General features: G+C 40.7%; 1 protein-coding gene across 1 annotated transcript in view; it reads left to right on the top strand.

The window, feature by feature from the left end:
• Window positions 1–14,649, top strand: part of LOC128710003 (ribosomal protein S6 kinase 2 beta-like) — a 29,571-nt gene extending 14,922 nt beyond the window's left edge. Inside the window, exons 3-9 of the mRNA XM_053805043.1 lie at window positions 11,589–12,218; window positions 12,286–12,594; window positions 12,661–12,822; window positions 12,891–13,213; window positions 13,287–13,572; window positions 13,648–14,223; window positions 14,305–14,649. Coding sequence (XP_053661018.1) covers window positions 11,589–12,218; window positions 12,286–12,594; window positions 12,661–12,822; window positions 12,891–13,213; window positions 13,287–13,572; window positions 13,648–14,223; window positions 14,305–14,649 — 2,631 coding nt within the window. The remainder of the gene's footprint in view (window positions 1–11,588; window positions 12,219–12,285; window positions 12,595–12,660; window positions 12,823–12,890; window positions 13,214–13,286; window positions 13,573–13,647; window positions 14,224–14,304) is intronic.
• The last annotated feature ends 4,195 nt before the right edge of the window (window positions 14,650–18,844 follow it).

The raw sequence follows: 18,844 nt of genomic DNA, 5'->3' as shown, positions 1-18,844 counted from the left end.
GAAGAGAAGAGCTATAACGAACTAACTGGCAACGCTTAGAGTACTGAGGTTTTGTTGAACATGTATTTCCATACACCTTGCGCTGTCGTGTGAAAACTTCGTCGAATCATTCCCCTCGTGCTATAGCTGTATTAAGGAAGGACACCAATCAAAGAAGCATACTTCAGCCAAAGAAATTGTATAGCACTCTCAAGCATCCCATTATCCAAAACTGACAATCCAAATGGTGCAGGTAATTAAGATCTCTGTTTATTCTTAACAGCACATGCTTAATTTTAAAGCAGTCGGTGAATCTCGAATCTAACAGAATGCCAGGGTCTTTTATATAAAATTCCATGTACAACGGTAAACCGCAACGGGTTTAATTAAAGTAAAGGACTACAAAATGTTAGTTACTCTAGATCGCTTAGTTTGGGTTCCGTGTTGTTGAAGTTTGACATCAAACAGTAAAAATGTATAAATGCACGAAACAGTTCCATGAAGTAGAAAGTAATACATCACCATATTTTTTAAAAGGATAGAAGCTACGAGGGTGAGCTAAATTAAATGAGCTTGCGCATCACAACGCAACAACAAACGGTATGTTCATATTCTGTATGCTATTATAATCGAGAGAAATAATCGGAGGACGCAAACTTCGGTTCAGTTTTAAAGCATAATTTATGTTTCGTGTTATTTTCAAGGCAATATTTAAGTGATGTTTAGACTTTGTAAACTGTGAACTGGAAAACTGCAAGTAAATTGAAATAATAATTTACCTTTTTTGATAATTTTTTTTTAACTGATTTTTTTATAAAAATAATAATTGTTAAACACCAGAACACCAGAAATTAAAAAAAAAAAAACTTATTAATAATGCGTATTTATGTATTTTTTTTCCTTTTTTAACATCCTAAGCCTATGGGAAATATGGCCTAACCTAGTTTAAACCTGCTAGAAAAATGCTTTGTTTTGATATTTGTCGAGCAGCTGTCGAGCACTTTCATAAGCAAAACAATCTAACCATCGATTCCCAGGCTTATCTGGCTTGGCAGTTTGTATGGGAAGCTGTAAGCTTATAAGCCTGGTCAACGTCAAAACGCATACAAAAAACTGGCTTATCCCGTGATCTACCCCATTATTGGCTGCGAAGTGTCGATCCACAGAAAAAAAACATCAGATTAATCATGTCGAACAGAAGAGTTATGGTGACGAAGCGATGATCGGAAAAGAAACTTCACCATCCATTGTTCGGCGTCGTCGGCGCATGGAGACACCGGACTGGATATGGTTCTTCCAACTCCAGTGTGCTGGGGCCGGTTGGGGCGACGTTAATTAGCGTCACTTGTATATTGTTTCATTACACCCTAGTTGGTTTTTGTCGATGGCGTTAAGAAGGATAAAGGTTGGGTGTGCAAGATGATTGGTTCGGTTTGGCGTATCGGATCGTATGCACTGTTTATGTTTTTCTGTACAATTATTTCTCTTCTGCTTGTTTGTTATATGTTTATTAACATAAAAACCGAAGGCACATTCATTCCTTATTGTTTCTAAATATTATATTGTTTGTATAAATCAACAAATAGGTTAAAATTGTAACTTTGGCCACATAGACATTATTAACAATCGTAAACATTATTTTTCTTTAGCGACAGAACAAACTCCAGCAGTCCAGGGCTGCCGTTTCTTTGATTGTATTTACCCGCAGTTGGATAGTCGGTCCTGCGTATGAGGGATTTGGTCCGGATGGGATTTAGAACATCCTTCCCCATCACAAAAATCATCAATGTTGCGGCCCCCAAACATTCGCAACGAGTTTAAAAACAAATACCTAGTTCGAACATTGCTTCCATGAATCCATTTTAGCCAATGGCTTCGGTAGCTTTTTTGTAACCGATTATCTACACGGGGCACTTTTAGGCACTTTTATTTTGTTAGATTGTCCCACAATCGGTTTGTATCGAGATATTTTGAAAAAATAACAGTTCAAGATAATTAAAGGAATTATGCAAACGGCAGTTCTCAAACCTTGGAAACGCAATTAACAAATAGAAAGAAATGTGAAGCTTATTAGTTAATTGGGTAATACATATTATAAATATACGAATTCCTCGTAGTTCAACGCAATGTAATTGTGATTTTTTTTTCAGACCCCTTATACATGTTTATATTTCAACTCTTCAATTTGAAATATAAACCAAATGTCTAAGGAAATTCGATGTACGGCAAAGCGTTCGGTCCCGAAGCTTAGCGTAAAGCGGATTATTTGACAGATATAGACTGAATGCTTTTTGCTTTCTAATGGCAGGCTTGACCTATAAAGGTCGTTACGTCAAGAAGAGAGAGATTTAAAAAAAACATTCTGTCCATAATACTCGCAGAGAAGCGTTGTTGCTGCTGCAGCGCGTCGGGTAGACCACCGGTAATCGGTTCAAATGTTTCATTTATCTTGAGAATCAACATAGTTGAAACCAACTTCTAGTGGAATGTGATTTACTTTGGAAACAATTTAAGGGTCTAAAGAAACAAACCCAGGAAAAGTCAACAAGAATGGTGAGTGATACGAATCGTGGTAGAGTAGAGCAGCAAAGTTAAAGCATTGAAGTTTTTATTTCCCCAGGTGCAATGTCGGTTGGGTCAGGTTTTTTTATTTTTATTATTGAGATGAATGTATTTTTCCATCTTTTTTTTTGTGGGAATTTGGAAAACCTCTCGTTAGAGAAACCTTTTCGTTGAAAGTGAAACAGTTCTACAGGTCCTGGAACGCAAACATGCCGCTCTGATGATCCTCCAATCCACAGTGGGTGTTGCTCTGTTTTCTGTTGAACATTTTTGGCATGAATTTGTCGATGCCCGTTTGCGTATTGAATAAAGAAGTTCAACCGAGATTCTAAGTATGGTTGGGAAGCTTCGTATTGCTACGTTGTAAAAACGTGAGCAATAGAACAGTATTCCTTCGGGGATGATCTGTTACGAACTGAAAGACTGGCGCTTTTCCTCACCGTGCAACAAAACCAATCCATTCGAGAGCAAGTCTTCTCGCAAAAGGCATACCATTTTTGCATCGTAGCGTGCGCTTTAAAGCTTTATCTTCGTGGAAAAACCATCACACACACACACATACACACAATATTAATGTAGCGCTTGGACGTGGCTGTCGGTTAAGGTAGAAGGAAAAATCGTTCCATCCTTTCGGTGCTTTCAGTGGAAAATGACTATTCGCTAGAATCGGCACACGATAAGCCCGTGCTGCTTGCAAACGTTCGAGATGATGATACTTGACAGGGTTTATCGCATGTACACTTAGCCCATTTTGCGGAGTAGCCAGATGTGGAGAAGCTGCAGGAAACGGCTTCCCTTTACCGCTGCCGTTTGGCGCGTGGGCAGAGAGACCCTTTGGTGGATGGAAAATTTTATTTTGCATAATTTTCGCAACTTAATGCGTTGCCCGATGTTTGTACGACCGTGTGCGGTTCAAATGTTATTTTGCACCAAAAAAAGCACAGAAGCGTAGCATGCCATGGTGGTGTATCAGTACCGGAGCAGAATATTGTTTGATGTTCGATGTGTTTGGCTGGAAAATGATTTTATGAACAAAATGTGTTAAAGCGATACCCAGTCTTTTTTTTTTTTGTTGGAGACGTGAAGCATCCACGTACATGAGACCGTTAATGGTCCCAATAGTTAGCCATGCGGTACTACTGTACGGAATGTGCTTGCTTGCCTGGACAATGTCTAAGACCGATGGGTGCGCACAAGACAAGCAAAAGGAAGCTAAAGTGCCTGCATCCTTCATTTCCAGTGTGCGTCCTCCGGCAAACTGGTTGGCAAACTTACACATCGTTTAAGCCCCCCTACCCGTCACCATCGTGGTAAATCGTGTGATTAGATCTACAAGTCCCCGGGGACAACAGGGTCCATTATTTACCTGCCCGTGGCATTTAGTCTTTTGTATATCTGGTGGCGGTGTCGTGCGCCATTCTGGGGCGCATTCATTTACGCCACTCGGTTTCCGTTTCATACATGAACGCTTGTTTGCCACTGCTCCCGTCCCTTGCCGCGAATGTTTGACGCACTTTTTGCACGTTCAAAAATCAAGAATCCTTTGAGCGCACAAGGTCCTTGAGAAGGATGAACTTCGATGGGCTGCGAGTGGCGTGCCGGGAGTGGAATTTAAATCCTGCGTGTGTGGCATTTACGCAATAGCGAAGTTGTACCATTTATAGGTCAGGGTTGTTTTTTTTTGTTGAAGGTATCAGTCACTTCTGTAGTTCGGTTCAGTTAAATTTTTATAAAGTGTTCGGTGGCTTTTTAGAAAATGTTTCCATGTTCTAGTTCTCAATGTGCAATAAAAACCCATATTTATTCAGATCAAACCATACTAACTCACGGCAGCCCAATGCACAGTAGGAAAAGAATGGAAATTTGGCAAAAAATATTCCAATGAATAGAAAAACTAAAAAACGAACAGGACTATTTATGCATAACGAAGAAAAGACATGAAGGATTACTAAACAAACTGTTATCTTGCCAATTTCCTGCATACTTAGTCAAATTAATTAAATCTTTTCTGGCAACATGCTAAAATCTCTATAACCCTTTTCTGAATCGAAATTCCAAGCTAAATTGAAAAAATAAGCTTCTTCAATACTTACACATTGCGCACAGAGTTTTCAAAATTGAGCCGAAACTAATATATTACAATTGACTTAAAATAATATTTAAAATTTTTACTCTCTTCATAATGACGGCATTTGAAGTCTTATCAACATAGTGTTGGGTTTTTAAAATTTTTTCAAATTTTACAAGACATTTTCTCCTTGCGAATTGCCTTATGCCATTTCAAAAATAATGCTAAACAAATCTATATGGTATAGCAATATGAACAAGTTGGAAGAACACATTATGCTTATGAGCCTAAAATATTATAACAACTGCTAAGCGAAAAGCGAACAAATTTCTTACAGAGTAAGCGAAAATCCTGTTTTACAACAAATCAGCGCACTAGCCTCGCATAGCATTTAAGTGTAAATAGTTCTATTGATAGTTTTTAGTTTAGATCTTGTTTTTTCTTTGCTTTCTGTAGTAATAAGTAAAAAAAATAGAAAAAAAACATAATTAAGGCTTTTTTATAACTGTTCCCTTGAAATATTAATTAGAAACACTAATAAATCTGATATATCTTCGTAAAAACCGGCTAGACTAGTTAGTTTCGCAACAATGAGAAGCGTAGAGATATCGAACCCATTATGCGCAGGAAAAAACAAAAATCGTCTATTCAAAGCACAGTATATTGATGTTACCAATGAACACTACTACTATAACTACTACTAAGACTATGACGACTAAGAATTGATGGCATTCTGGATCGAATTGCATTTTGATCGACCCATTTTTCGCAAAGACCTTACTCTACTGCTATGCAATAAAACTATGCCTATCACTCGGCTACCATCATCATTATATGACTGGCATGGCCTAGTAAGGTCGTTACGGCCAAGAATAACATCACCACAGGTGCATCGCTACGGACACACCGTTTTTCCTACCATTCTCATCACAGCACACACAGCTATCGAACGTTTCGCTCTGCAACAATGTGCCGTTGTTAATGATTCTTCGTACCAATAATAATGAAGAATAATATGAGTAAGCAAAGGAAAACCGCCCGGTTTGCCCGGATTCTTTGTCCACTGTGACAATGTTGCAACTGTTGGCGTGGAAAAGCTATTTGCCAGCCTTCCCTACCCGACGCTAGCCCGCTATTGGTGTTGGGATGGTAATAGCGAAAATAGCATATTCATTCGACCAGGGATAAATGGTACGCCGAGGAGGAAGTAATTTGACTTTTCCCGAAGTGAATAAACTGAAACAGATTTACGAAAAGTTAGCTTGTTGTGCCGCTGGAATATGGTGGCAGAACAGTTCTGGCTACCCTCACGCTACTTCGAAATCCTCCGAGGGAATGTCTTGTACAGGAGTAATGGAATTTTCTTTACCCTCTGCGCTTATAAAGTTCGACATTTTGTGCGTAAGCTTTGTGCAGGCAGTTTGTTTGAGGTAGTTTGGCCGAGTAGCTAGCCAATTCTTTGAACAATTGTTAGTAGAATTTGTATCGCCTTTGTAACAACAATTCGCAGGTATCTTTATGGCTATTATCTTTACAGTCGTAAACTGCCGCAGGATCTAATTGTTCAACTTATAGCCATGCCATCGTCACGGAAAAGAACAACATAAATATTTACATTGTGTACATTTGAACCTACAAAACGGTTCCACGCAATTTGCCTAGCCATTTCATGCGCCTTATCGCACACGTCCGCACACAGCATCATCGTTTTAGTGCGAAATTGTTTGCCAACGCCACGTGCCATTCGATTGAAAATGATTTAAATTTCCATTTGCCGTGCCACCCGGCTGATGGTACTCCAGTGCAGACAATTGCCGTGTCTCGTATTTGCCGAAAAGCTAATAGTAAATAATGCCAGTAAGTACCCGGACGGGAGGTTTTGCTGTGGATCGAAACATGTAAAGCAATTATGTTGCTCCTAACCATTTCACCTTGTGCCGTCGGATAAGTTGTTTTCACTGTGACCCTACTTAGGCGAAATTGAATTAAGCGATTTGTTGAGCGACCTTTCCTTTGCTATGGTACATAGCGAGTACATTATGTGTGCGCAGATACACATTTAATTGTGACGTGATTTATTGGCCTCCGATTGAATTAGCAGGCAGAGGATCTTTTGACCTGAAAGCGATATTGCCGGATGGGTTGAGTAAGCTTAAAGCTTAAATTAACCTCCGAGAGCTTTCAATGCATGGATGGGTGAATAAAACATAGGGAAGAGTTACCCTTTTTCACTAGTTTCTTAGTACCGGATTCAATTTAAAATCCGCCTGTACTGATTGTCGGGTAGAACATTTCAGTTTTTTTTTTGCTTCATAAATCATTGTTATTCGAATACCCCTCGAATCATAATGTCTCAAAGAAAGCACTCTTCGTTTACTTTACAAAATGGACATAAATTATTCCACTTGTGCCTCGTGGGGTTTTGTCCCGCGTTCTAAAAATTCCATTTTTTGTTGTTACGTATTTTTTTTAAGAAGGAGATGTCAGGAGTTTTTTTTTTTGTAGAAATTTTAAATCCATCATCTACCGAGAAACGACGAAGTTAATGCCCGAAGGGTAAACTCATCCCCCTGCGCAAACGTGCGCATTCAATATTCAAACATTCTATTTGTTTCACTACAAACACCGTATTGTGCATCGATGCTTGGAATTTCTCGCAACCTGATTGACTTGAAATGTTCATCAACGTGCTCTTGACAATGGTTGCTACTACTTGGCGGGAGCTTAATTTCATTGCTTAAGATGTTTTTAGCTTTGCTCGCGAATTTTCCTGTCAGATATGGCTATTTTTAACTTCTAACTTCCACCAATTTATTGTTAATTGATATTCTGAAGTGTTTACTGTTTAAATTCAAGTACCAGTTTAAAGTATCTTCTTGTATAGTTTTTTTATTCAATTTTGGTTTCCAACGATTCCAACGACATGCAGTACGAGATCAAACTGTATACGTCACACCGAAGGAAAAAAAAAACTGAAATGGTGAGGCTATGGTTTACTATGGTCAATCTGACATCTGTAAAGGGTTTTGTCTCAAACCTCCTCAGTTTCATTAATTTACTCGGGATATGTTGAATAAAGTCACAAAAATCTGTCACTATTTGTCACTATTTTTCACGAATCGTACGAACAATTCGGGTCTGTTAACCCTGCTCAACACTGGAACACGGGAGTCCAATTCTGTAAATTCCCAATTCGACAATTCGACAATTCGAATCCCCAATAAAATATTGTCTAGGTTCTGTCACTGACACACTAGACGTTTATACTGCGTGTTTCGATACTTTTATGCTCGTATCATTGCAATCGTTCTAATCGAATTATTTTCATTCACTTATATTTATCATAACAGTTTTAATAGTCGCAAAACAAGTACAATAATTAAAATATGTGCAAATATTACAATGGTGTATCAAAACACGCAGTATAAACTTCCAGCCGGTTACCTTAATCGAAACCTCATTTTCCGCAGTTGAGTTGGGATTTTACAGAGATGGAATCCAGTTTTTTCCCTGTGCCTATTAGTCAATGTCCTTCCTAATGTAAAGGCACCAACCTTTACGACTGTTTGTTTCGCATTTGATGGCGTATACTTTGGCAAATCAATTCACTTAGTCACGCTTAGTTGTGTGTAGTACAACAGTTTTTTTTTTATTTGCGAGACAAAACCAATTTATCATAGTGTACATCTTTTAGGGACTTTTCTTCTGCACAAAAAGAAAATAAACCATGCTTTGCAAAAAGGTCATGGTTGAAGGGATCATTTAAGGGGGGGGGGGGGGGGGGGGGTATATGTAAAAAAAAAAACTAATATCAGCATAAAGGCAAAGTTCATTGGCTTGATTTTTATATTGACACAAGCACACAATTGTGTACCAGCATCTCGTTTTTGGGGAAAACATGAACCCAACGATCATTATCGGCGTTCCGTTGATGACAAGCTTTATGTATCATAAAACGAGCTGAACCCCATCTGCCGGGGTTTCATGAAACGCTCTGATTGCCAAGCTCCAAGGAGGATCGTAAGTGCTCAGATACCCATTTTGTTGACGTTGCTTATATGTGAATTCACCAACCTAGAGAGAGGAAATAGGTCCGTTTGTTCGGTGAATTCGTTTGAAAAATAAATATTTCTCTGCTACGCCTGCCCCTTCCGCGGTACGGTTAGTAGTTTTCAAACCTACGCCAGTGCAAGCGCCAGTAATGTGCCATTCTTCTGTTCGTCTCGTTAGAAAACGATTGAAAAGGCATAGCATACGGGTTACCCGGTTGGAGAGCGTGTCCTATGTGTGTACACTTCGTTCATTCGTTTACTTGAACTTTATCAATCGAACCTCCTCAACCTATGCTTCAGCCAAGCGGGGCAAAACATTTGTAGCTGCCTTCACACAAACACAAATTTCTTTTAGACAATGATTTGCACTGATTCTGAATCGGTTAGTGTATCCTTGTGATGCTCGTCATAATGTGAAATAATATCGGAGTCTGTATATTTCCTGCTGCTTTGTGTCCATTTTCCTACAAGAGAAAACATATTTTCACCCTGGGTTATATTTTGTTTGAAGCTCTAAATTGAATTTAAACCACACGACTGCCGCTACACTGAGTGAGAATGAGATTGATTGTTGGGAGGATGGAAGCTTCGCGAGACAAACTGTCCGTTCATCAATGTGTCGATTGGTTGGGAAGCGATTTTAGATGGAGTAACATTGGATGTAAAGCGGAAAGTTTCACCCATACCATAGTTCAATTGCGTGGTTCGGTTTGTTTTTTCTCTCCTTCAATTAGAGTTGCTGGTGCCAGAAGTTTTGCTTTAAACGCTAGAATTACCAAAAGTTTGAAATCTTTTGTTTATTGGCAGATACTTTATATTAAATTTCGCTGAATTATGATTTAAATAGCTTTTAGAAGGTGTACCATTGCGTTAAAGATAATCTTTAATTACGATAAACCGATTGTGCAGTTAATGTGATTGTAAGAAACCGGAACAATAAAAATCAACAACCGTTCCGGTAGTTTTAGTGTGAAAGGTTCATACAATTACAGTGCAGCTTGCGTATTCCTTCTCATTTTTGGTACTTTGAGCTTGAAAAAAAAAATGTTATTGATGATCCGTTTTGTATCGGTTATGTTCTTGCCTGTTTCCTTTAAAGCTTTAGATTGTTTAAAGAAGCTTTTGATGCTACAAAAAAACCGTTCAGAATAAGAATCGGTAAAAGGATATGGTTGAAACCATCTTTCCCTGCAAATGGTTTAAAATCCTTTTTAACCAGTCGATTTATTCGCGGGTATAGCTTACGTTTATTTTATTTTTTTGCTTTGCTTTGTTCGAAGGTAATACGATTTGTGGTTGATTTTTACGCCTTCTGTCAGTTTGCCCGCTTCTAATCGGATTTTACCAAGCTTTCTTCCAGCTCGGTTCGGTGGAATGAATAAAGCTGTAGCACACTTGTGTGAGTGTACCGCAAAGGAGGGTCAATGTTACCGAATGAAGTACTACAAATTGAGGGAAGTTTAGATTGATTTAGTCAATATGTTTTATTCTGATGCGTTGGTGTTAGCTGTACAACAATAAAACCGCAATCTCGCATCATTTAATATGATGGCGAAAGGGAAAACAAACTCTGGTTCTTTGGCTCTTGGCCAACGGATAAGCAACACCTGGTTGTTGAGCCGAGAGATAGGTGTATGTGTGTGTCTCAGGGGAAGGAGACTGATGATCTGATGTTGATGGCGATACTTTGTGATTATCGAATTACACTAATTTATCTGTATTTATCCATTTTGCTCAGGTGTCTCGAGGCTGTTAAAACATTAACGCACACACACACTCAGATATGATAATGCCATATTGGTTTCCATTCATTAATGGTATCTAGACAAGTGGGATGCTGTAATGCTGGTAAATTAAATTTGTTGTTTATTAATTAGGAGTTAATTTTCTCATGGATTCGTAATTCTTATTGTGTTTACGCGAATTACGGAATACTTACTCAAATACAGCAGCATCCACTTAAACAGCTGTATCCGTATACATGAAAGCAGACCTTTTGCAGCAACTAGGTCACAACCAGACTACTCCGTTGTACAGTGTCTAAAATTAGGCATATTTTTACAGTCACAAATGAATGCGTGGTATTAATATTCGTTGAACTCGTTGTAACTCCCTCCCAATACTTCATCCCAGTAGCCGCCCGAAGCCTTTTACTCACAGCATTCAATGGAGACGCCCAGTGCTTTATGAAGCTACACCACGTGGGACGCCACGTGGGTCGTTGGTAGATGAAAAAAACGGTAGAAGCAAAGAGGCATTGGAACACATTCCACCAGAAGGTAGAATGTTCGCTAGGGCCGCTAGGGATGCTGTGTGATGCCGTAGTGAAACATAATTGAACATGCGTTAACTCAAAGCAGGACGGCATTTTGTTTCGGTTGTTACAAAAAAAAATAAAGCAAATACTTTCACCGTTCTCCATTCGTGTGGCTTTAACCTTATCCATCCTGGTATTTCTCGAAAGCTCAACTTTGCTTTGATGTTTGCTTTTTCGCTGCAGGGGGGGGAGCGTTATTAGCAAATACATGATCATTTACCGTAACGAACCGGATGCTCTTCATATTCTGTAAATAGACGATGAAGTTGATGGAGTTATATAGTTATTACCTTTTACTTATCTACAATGTGCATGCAAAGCGAATTATTGTTTTAGAATACATTATTTTTAAATTTTTTCAAGGTTATATACATTATGGAAAGCGTGTAGTGGCCTTTTTTTGGTGTCTTACTGTTTTTGTTTGCATCATCTCCACCGCACCGTTGTGGCAAGTTGCGTAATTTGTTTGTAGTCTCGAATCGGGTCTTTTTTCTTACCACTATTCGATTACGCAATGGAATTAGTCCAACCAGTCGAATATGTTATGTTTTCTACCCTATCCTTGAATCGCCGGCATGTTACTTATGTTTTGATCTATTCTGTTTTGCAGTCTGCGTCTCAGGACAATGTAGAGATGGTCATCGACGATAGCTATGATCCGCAGCAGCACACGGGGCATGACCACCGCCATGCCCAGCATCAAGAGCAGCAGCAACACCATCAGACGGTGCTAGCACATCAACATCAGTATCATCCACATCAGCATCATCCGCAACCGCATCAGTACAGCCGGCCGCAACAGCTCCCGGGCCCAGCCGCTGGTATGGTCACCTATCTGCCGCAACATTCAGCAACCGACCAGCAGGAGCTGATGGTAGATGGAGCGGTCGCTGTAGACGGTACCTATCGCTATCATCAGCGTGATTCACCAGAAGCCGGGCTGGTGGTTGGCGCGGAAGAAGCAATGGATCTGGATATGATGGTGGGCGGTGTGGATGGTGGCGGTGTCGGTGATCTGTCGCAGTTAAGAGGCGACGCCACGTATGCCGGTACCGGTAGCGGAGGCAACGGTAGTGACGAGCACGAGATAGATATCAGGGATATCATACGGGAAGGACACGAAAAAGCCGATCCGTCACAGTTTGAGCTGCTTAAGGTGCTCGGCGAAGGTTCCTTTGGGAAGGTGTTTTTGGTGCGAAAGATTGTCGGCATCGATGCCGGCGCACTGTATGCCATGAAAGTAAGTCGATGACGTACTGCACATTAACGGATGCGTTTAACACGATGCTTTTTCCTCCCGCTCCTAGGTATTAAAGAAGGCAACGCTGAAGGTTAAAGATCGCGTGAGGAGTACGAACGAGCGGAACATCCTGGCCGACGTTGGTCATGCATTTATCGTTAAGCTACACTATGCCTTCCAGACGCCCGGCAAGCTGTACCTTATACTGGACTTCTTACGCGGCGGTGATTTATTTACCCGCCTGAGCAAAGAAGTGATGTTCACCGAGGAGGATGTTAAGTTTTACTTGGCGGAACTGGCGCTGGCCCTTAATCACCTGCACAGTATCGGCATCATTTATCGCGATCTAAAGCCGGAAAACATACTTCTAGATCAGGTTTGTAAGAGGCCTGCTTTGGGCTTTCTTAGCTCTAATGTGAATATATGTGATCTTTTGCTTTAGGATGGCCATATAGCTTTAACGGATTTTGGACTCTCGAAACAACCACTGGATGGGTCCAAAACGTATAGCTTCTGCGGGACGGTTGAATATATGGCACCGGAGGTTGTCAATCGTAAAGGTCATACCTTTGCTGCGGATTGGTGGTCTTTCGGCGTGCTTATGGTAATACTATTATGAACGTTAACATTTTACCATAATTATTCATTATTGTATCTGCTTCTGTTTCACAGTTCGAAATGCTGACGGGAAATCTGCCATTCCACGGTAGCAATCGTAACGACACAATGAACCAGATCCTCAAAACGAAGCTCGGTATGCCAGAAAACTTGAGTCCGGAGGCGCAAAGTTTGCTGCGTGCTCTGTTCAAACGTAATCCACAGAACCGGCTTGGGGCAGGTCCTAATGGCATCGAGGATATCAAGCGGCACGAATTTTTTGCCAACGTGGACTGGGATGCGTTTGAGCGCAAGGAAGTCCGGCCACCGTTCATACCGGCCGTTTCGAGGGACGATGCTTTCTACTTTGATCCCGAGTATACGAACAAATCTCCAAAGTATGTCAAGATTAGTTGCGGTTCCAGTTTTGGGGAATTGTTTCTTATTAAAATAATTTCACTTTCTTAACAGAGACTCACCGGGTGGACCGGTCAGCGCCAGTGCATACGAGATCTTCCGTGGTTTCAGTTTTATTGCACCGGGGCTGCTGGACGAACAGCCAAACTTTGCCAACGGAAGCAACATGGTGATGCAACAGCAGCCCGCTTCTAGGTCACCGTTTTTAAACGAAATCCCTGGTGTTAAGCCTGTTGCGTTCGGTGACGAATATAGTTTAATGCAAGAACTTGGCAGAGGAACGTTCTCAATCTGCCGGATGTGTGAACATCGTACAACAAAGAAGCATTACGCAGTGAAGGTATTTTAAAAGAGCCTTAGAATATGTGAATGCAACGGCCGAACTCATCAACAAACTTTCCTGTTTTTTATCCAGATTATTGACAAATCCTACCATGACTGTCGCGAAGAAGTCGAGATACTGCTTCGGTACGGTAATCATCCGAACATCGTGACGCTGTACGGTGTGCATGAAGATGCAAGCTATGTGTACCTGGTGATGGAATTGCTGAAGGGGGGCGAGCTGCTGGATCGCATTCTAGCGATTCATTTTATGCCAGAGCAGGAAGCCAGTGCCGTGTTGCGAACGGTCGTATCGGCAGTCGCCTATCTGCACGAACACGGTGTCGTTCATCGCGATCTAAAGCCATCGAATTTGTTATATGCTTCGGTGAATCATACGCCAGAATCGTTGAAACTGTGTGATCTTGGTTTCGCAAAGCAGCTGCGTGCCGATAACGGATTGTTGATGACCCCATGCTATACGGCCAACTTCGTCGCACCCGAAGTGTTGAAAAAGCAAGGATACGATCTAGCTTGCGATATCTGGTCCCTGGGTGTACTGTTGTACATTATGCTTGATGGAAAGACACCGTTTGCCAGCACACCGAACGATTCGCCTGACATGATTCTAGCACGCATCGGTTCCGGAAAGGTTGACTTAGAAACGGGTGTAAGTAATCAAAATGAACTACGATACAAGATCAACCTCTCCCCTATATCGTGAATGATTTGGATATGCATTTGTTTTTAGAAATGGCCAACGATATCGGATGAAGTGAAAGATCTGTTACGACAGATGCTTCACATCGTACCATCGAGGCGCCCAACTGCAGCCCAAATCCTAAGGCATCCCTGGTTATCGCGAAGTGGGCCGCGCATGATGTACAACACGGTGGGCACACAACATGCGGGCGGTGAACGGCCAATGGTTGTGGAACCGCAAGAGACAAAACCAACAAATGTAAACACGGAAGCTATAAAAGGAGCGGTACATGCCACTTTCCGAGCGATATCCTCACCACAGGCGGCAAACTTGGGCCCGGTCGGAATGTCAGATCTTGCACGCAGGCGGATGGACAAGATAAATCATTCATAATATGGTCTCGAGCCAACGTTGTGTTTCGTTTCTACACTTCACGCAAGCATCTGCATCTGGGAGTCGTTGGTAAAGAATGGTCATATTTTGTTATATCTGTTATGTTTTGTTTTGTAACTGTGTTATATGCTCATGAAGGATGACTTTTGAATACTTTTATTTATAAACGAGTGCCAGTGACATTTGTGCCAGATGTATAATGTAAGCCTCTAGAGCTATGCTTGCAGCACTAAACGTTAAACATTAAGACGCGCAAGATGATGAACTAAGGGCAATTTTTGGAAACATTCTAGAACAACGTTTAATTTGATCACTTTTGAATGGTAGACTGGTAGAAGGACACAAATCATGCGGACAGATAAACACTTTTATAAAGTGCACTGTGGTGTATTTATTGAGCATGTTGCGTAACGCATGGCTCATGGACGTTATGCCCATGGTCATGCAACTGTACACACCTCAGTAAGTTCCAGATTAATAAGGCTTTTGTATTTTACTTTCGTCACTTTCTTTTTTACTTACAATTCAACCTATCACTCGGGAGTACTAACAAATCTTACGCTCTTAACAATCTGCAGCGGCTTTTGTATTGTTTTACTGTACCGTAGGCATTATTTTAATCCCGTTTAGTTCAGGTATATGAAAACAAATAAACAAACAGAGACTGTTCATTTAATACTACTAGAACATTTCAACAACCATTTCAAAGTTATCAAAGTCATACGTTCCACGATACGCAAACTACGCACAGTGAAAGATATGTGTAAATGTGGATTGTTTCTAACACAGCACCTAGCATCAGGCGTATAGTTCAATTATAGAACCGTTTACACTACAAACCATTGAATTGGGCTGGTTAAACGTGCGGGCAGGGTATAAACTAACTAACAATAAATTGATCTACGTTAGGTACACCTAGTAAAATCGACTAACAATAATATACACATACGCATATATATATACTTAAAAAACATATACAATCATATACATATATCGTCGCAAGACGGACGAGCAGGGGTAGTTTGAGCCGATTTGCTGGTGAAAATGCAGCAACAGCCCGTAAAAGCGAAGAAAACGAAATCATATTTACATTGTATCGTGCCATTGAGTGTGTGAAAGTGGATGTGTAACGGAATTTGTGGAATTTCACGTCGGGGAAAAGCTAGAAGCTGCTGAATATAAAATAATCATTGTGATAACCTACGATAAATGAACGAGGGGAGTAAAAAATACTAATATTGGAAGGTCAGGCGAGCCTTGATAGTGTATATTCTGGTCTATACATTGAACAGCGAAACAGCGTGCCACGAGTAGATTCCATCGGGCTCAAATCAGTGGGTATTGTACTGGCGGTGGGGATGGATGCTCACGTTCGGATAGAGCATCACCCATTTGCCGCGAAATGATGGAGACAGTGCTTTTGTCTATGTACCGTTGCTACCTGATGTGCTGTATTGTCGATGTGTGCGTTGTGCTACAATTGTTGCTTCCAGTGTTTCAAACAGTTTCATTTTTCAACATATTCAACGTACAATAATGATCATGTAAGATGAGAGAGAGAGGGATAGAGGGAGAGAGAATATAATAATGTGTGCAACAGTGTGTCTGTGTGCATCATTTCGACTTAGTCAATAATTCAACAAATTTGCATTTTAAAATGATAGACGTCGTTGTTGAGTTATACCGAGCACGGTTCTCAATTCCCGCTCGAACGTATTATTCGTTCTCGTATGGGAAACAATCTAAACATATTTGTGCACAGAGCTAGAATGCTGTGCGAATGCATTATCCCTCTCATTTACTAACATACTAATGTGGCTCGAATCGAAGGCTCGCAAAATGTTCAAACATAGTCTAAAAACACACAAAACAAAACGCATCATTGCTGCAAACAGTGAGATATTTAAGAAAACAAATAAATATCTTCCCTTGCTCCAAACTTATCCTATCTCACCACAAGCCGTTTCAGAAGTTTCTTAAAGCTGGAAGGAAAGACATCTTATCTTAACAATCTGAATGGGGTTTGAACGTATAAAGAGAAACAGACTAAATATGAAATAAATCTGAACATTCATTCGAGTACGTCCTAACTAAACGAACACGATAACTAAACAAAAAACAAACTACATTCTCTCATATTAGGTGGAACGAAATGAAACGTTGCAAAAAAAAAAAACAAACAAAAGAATAATAATAAAAAGCAAGTAAATAAATGACTAAAAATGGTTAATTGAATCGTAAAAAATAATATCGAAACCCGGTTCGATCTATTAGATGACAAGCGAACCTTCCTTCTATTTAGCCGGTTCGAAGTAATTAATAACTCTCGTTAAGGATAAATACGATGCTGGTGGTAGCATTACCAATTATGAGACGGTCCCTTCGTAACGCGTATCTTTCATCCATCGTTTTGTTGGTTTAATTAATCTTCCAAACGACAACTACGATGCCGGCGCTTTCGCAACACAGTCGAGAAGGAAGCGTTAAATTCTTATGTTAAGACCGGGGTTTAGCCAATGAGGTACATTACTTGCGGTGTATACTTTGTCACTGGTTCCATCCCGACTGGTTTGGGTGTTCGAGTTTAAAATGTTTGCGATGGAACGGAATTGCCAAACAAAACGGATGCCATGCGTTCTGAGGTCAGCGTACAGGCAACCTTGAACTACGGGCAAATCTATTCCCTTCGCGGAAGAAGATCGTGCTCTTGTGGTCTGCGGCCAATTCAATTGAGTAATCGCATTCCGTTACTCCCTCGCTTCAGCACGAACAGTGCCGTTTGGTTGGAAGTTTTTTAAATAAAGTTAAATTGCCAAAATGCGGCCAGTGTGAGCAGGTTTGGAACGGCCGGCTAAAGAATGTCTTACCACGCGTGTGCAGTTAACCAAGTTCAGCCCGAAAACGACGAGGCGGATAACAAATGCAAATTACTGTTTCGATTGAATAGGCGAACCACCACCTTCGGAAGGATGTGACGCATTGGTGTGGGGTCGTTGACGGTGCTGATTTTTTGGGGGTAAATTAGCTTCAGCATAGTAACACCAAGACACACTGAGCGCCGTTCCTTTTGCTGGGGTTTTGTGCATTGAGTGGTAAAAGTCATCGGTGCGTTGAAATGTTCTAATTTTCCTACCGAAATGCACACTGGTGTGAATAAGTTCATGTTTCCGGTGGTTTTACAATTGCTTGTATCAATATTCAGGGCATATGTTTAATGTTTCCGGTGTGTGTCTGGTTTTATCCAGCATTTTTGCGCCGTTTCAACCGTGTGTTTTTAATTAACACTGAATTTTTTTTGTATTTTGTTTCATTATGAAAGCTAAATTTACCCATACGGCTTGGTTGTTCTTGAAGAATATATAAAAAAGTCTAAAAATAAGTGTTATTGTTCTTATTATTTATTTATTATTTATTTATTAAGTGTCTAAAAGTTACAGGCATTTATCAACAAAGAAATAAGAAAATCATACGAATGTTAATTAGTTTTAATATTTTTAAAAGTAATTCTTCAGAAAGGTTTTAAATCACAAGCTAACGATTTTCAACGAGTATTTCTAATCAAACACCGGACTTCAATACAATTTGCACCGCACTAATGGGCTACGGTAAGTTGACAACTTATGGCCCTTTCCAGTTATTACCTTATTCATTCTACTTCTGCTACAATTTATCATTTTCTTTTCAGTTTGCCTCACTATCGCAAATCAGCTAGTATAAATCCATCGGACGGGCGTGGAAGACAGGTCCGGTGCAGTTGACTGCTCGCTTTCTTCCACACAATGCACCGTAATACGACACCATCATCCACACATCGCAGCAGTCCGGCCCTTTGCTCCGGTTGCTCCGAATAGCTGCGGCTTGTTAAATCTATTATCATCAACATCGCCGTCATCGTCAACGGTACACACCGCATGGTGCGCGAGTCCACGCTTCGAGCGGATAGGTCAGCTGGTGATACGCCGCCACAGGGAATAAGACACACTGTGCCTTGTCGCGGTATGTTCCAGCCCGCGGTATCATCATTTGCTGGCGAACCTTAGCCATCGACGGATCGCTGTTGTCCTGGGTGTTGCCGTGTTGGGCTGGACGTACCGTAGTTTAAACGGAACGGTAGCAGAACCATTTGATGGTTAACCATAGCTTGTGCAACCAGTATCGGTACAACTGTTTTCGTATTGAGCCGTGCGTGTGCGTC

The sequence above is a fragment of the Anopheles marshallii genome, chromosome 2 (assembly GCF_943734725.1).
Source record: "Anopheles marshallii chromosome 2, idAnoMarsDA_429_01, whole genome shotgun sequence".
NCBI lineage: Eukaryota > Metazoa > Arthropoda > Insecta > Diptera > Culicidae > Anopheles > Anopheles marshallii.
The sequence above is the reverse complement of the archived record's forward strand: the minus strand, read 5'-3'. Positions and strand labels throughout refer to the sequence as shown.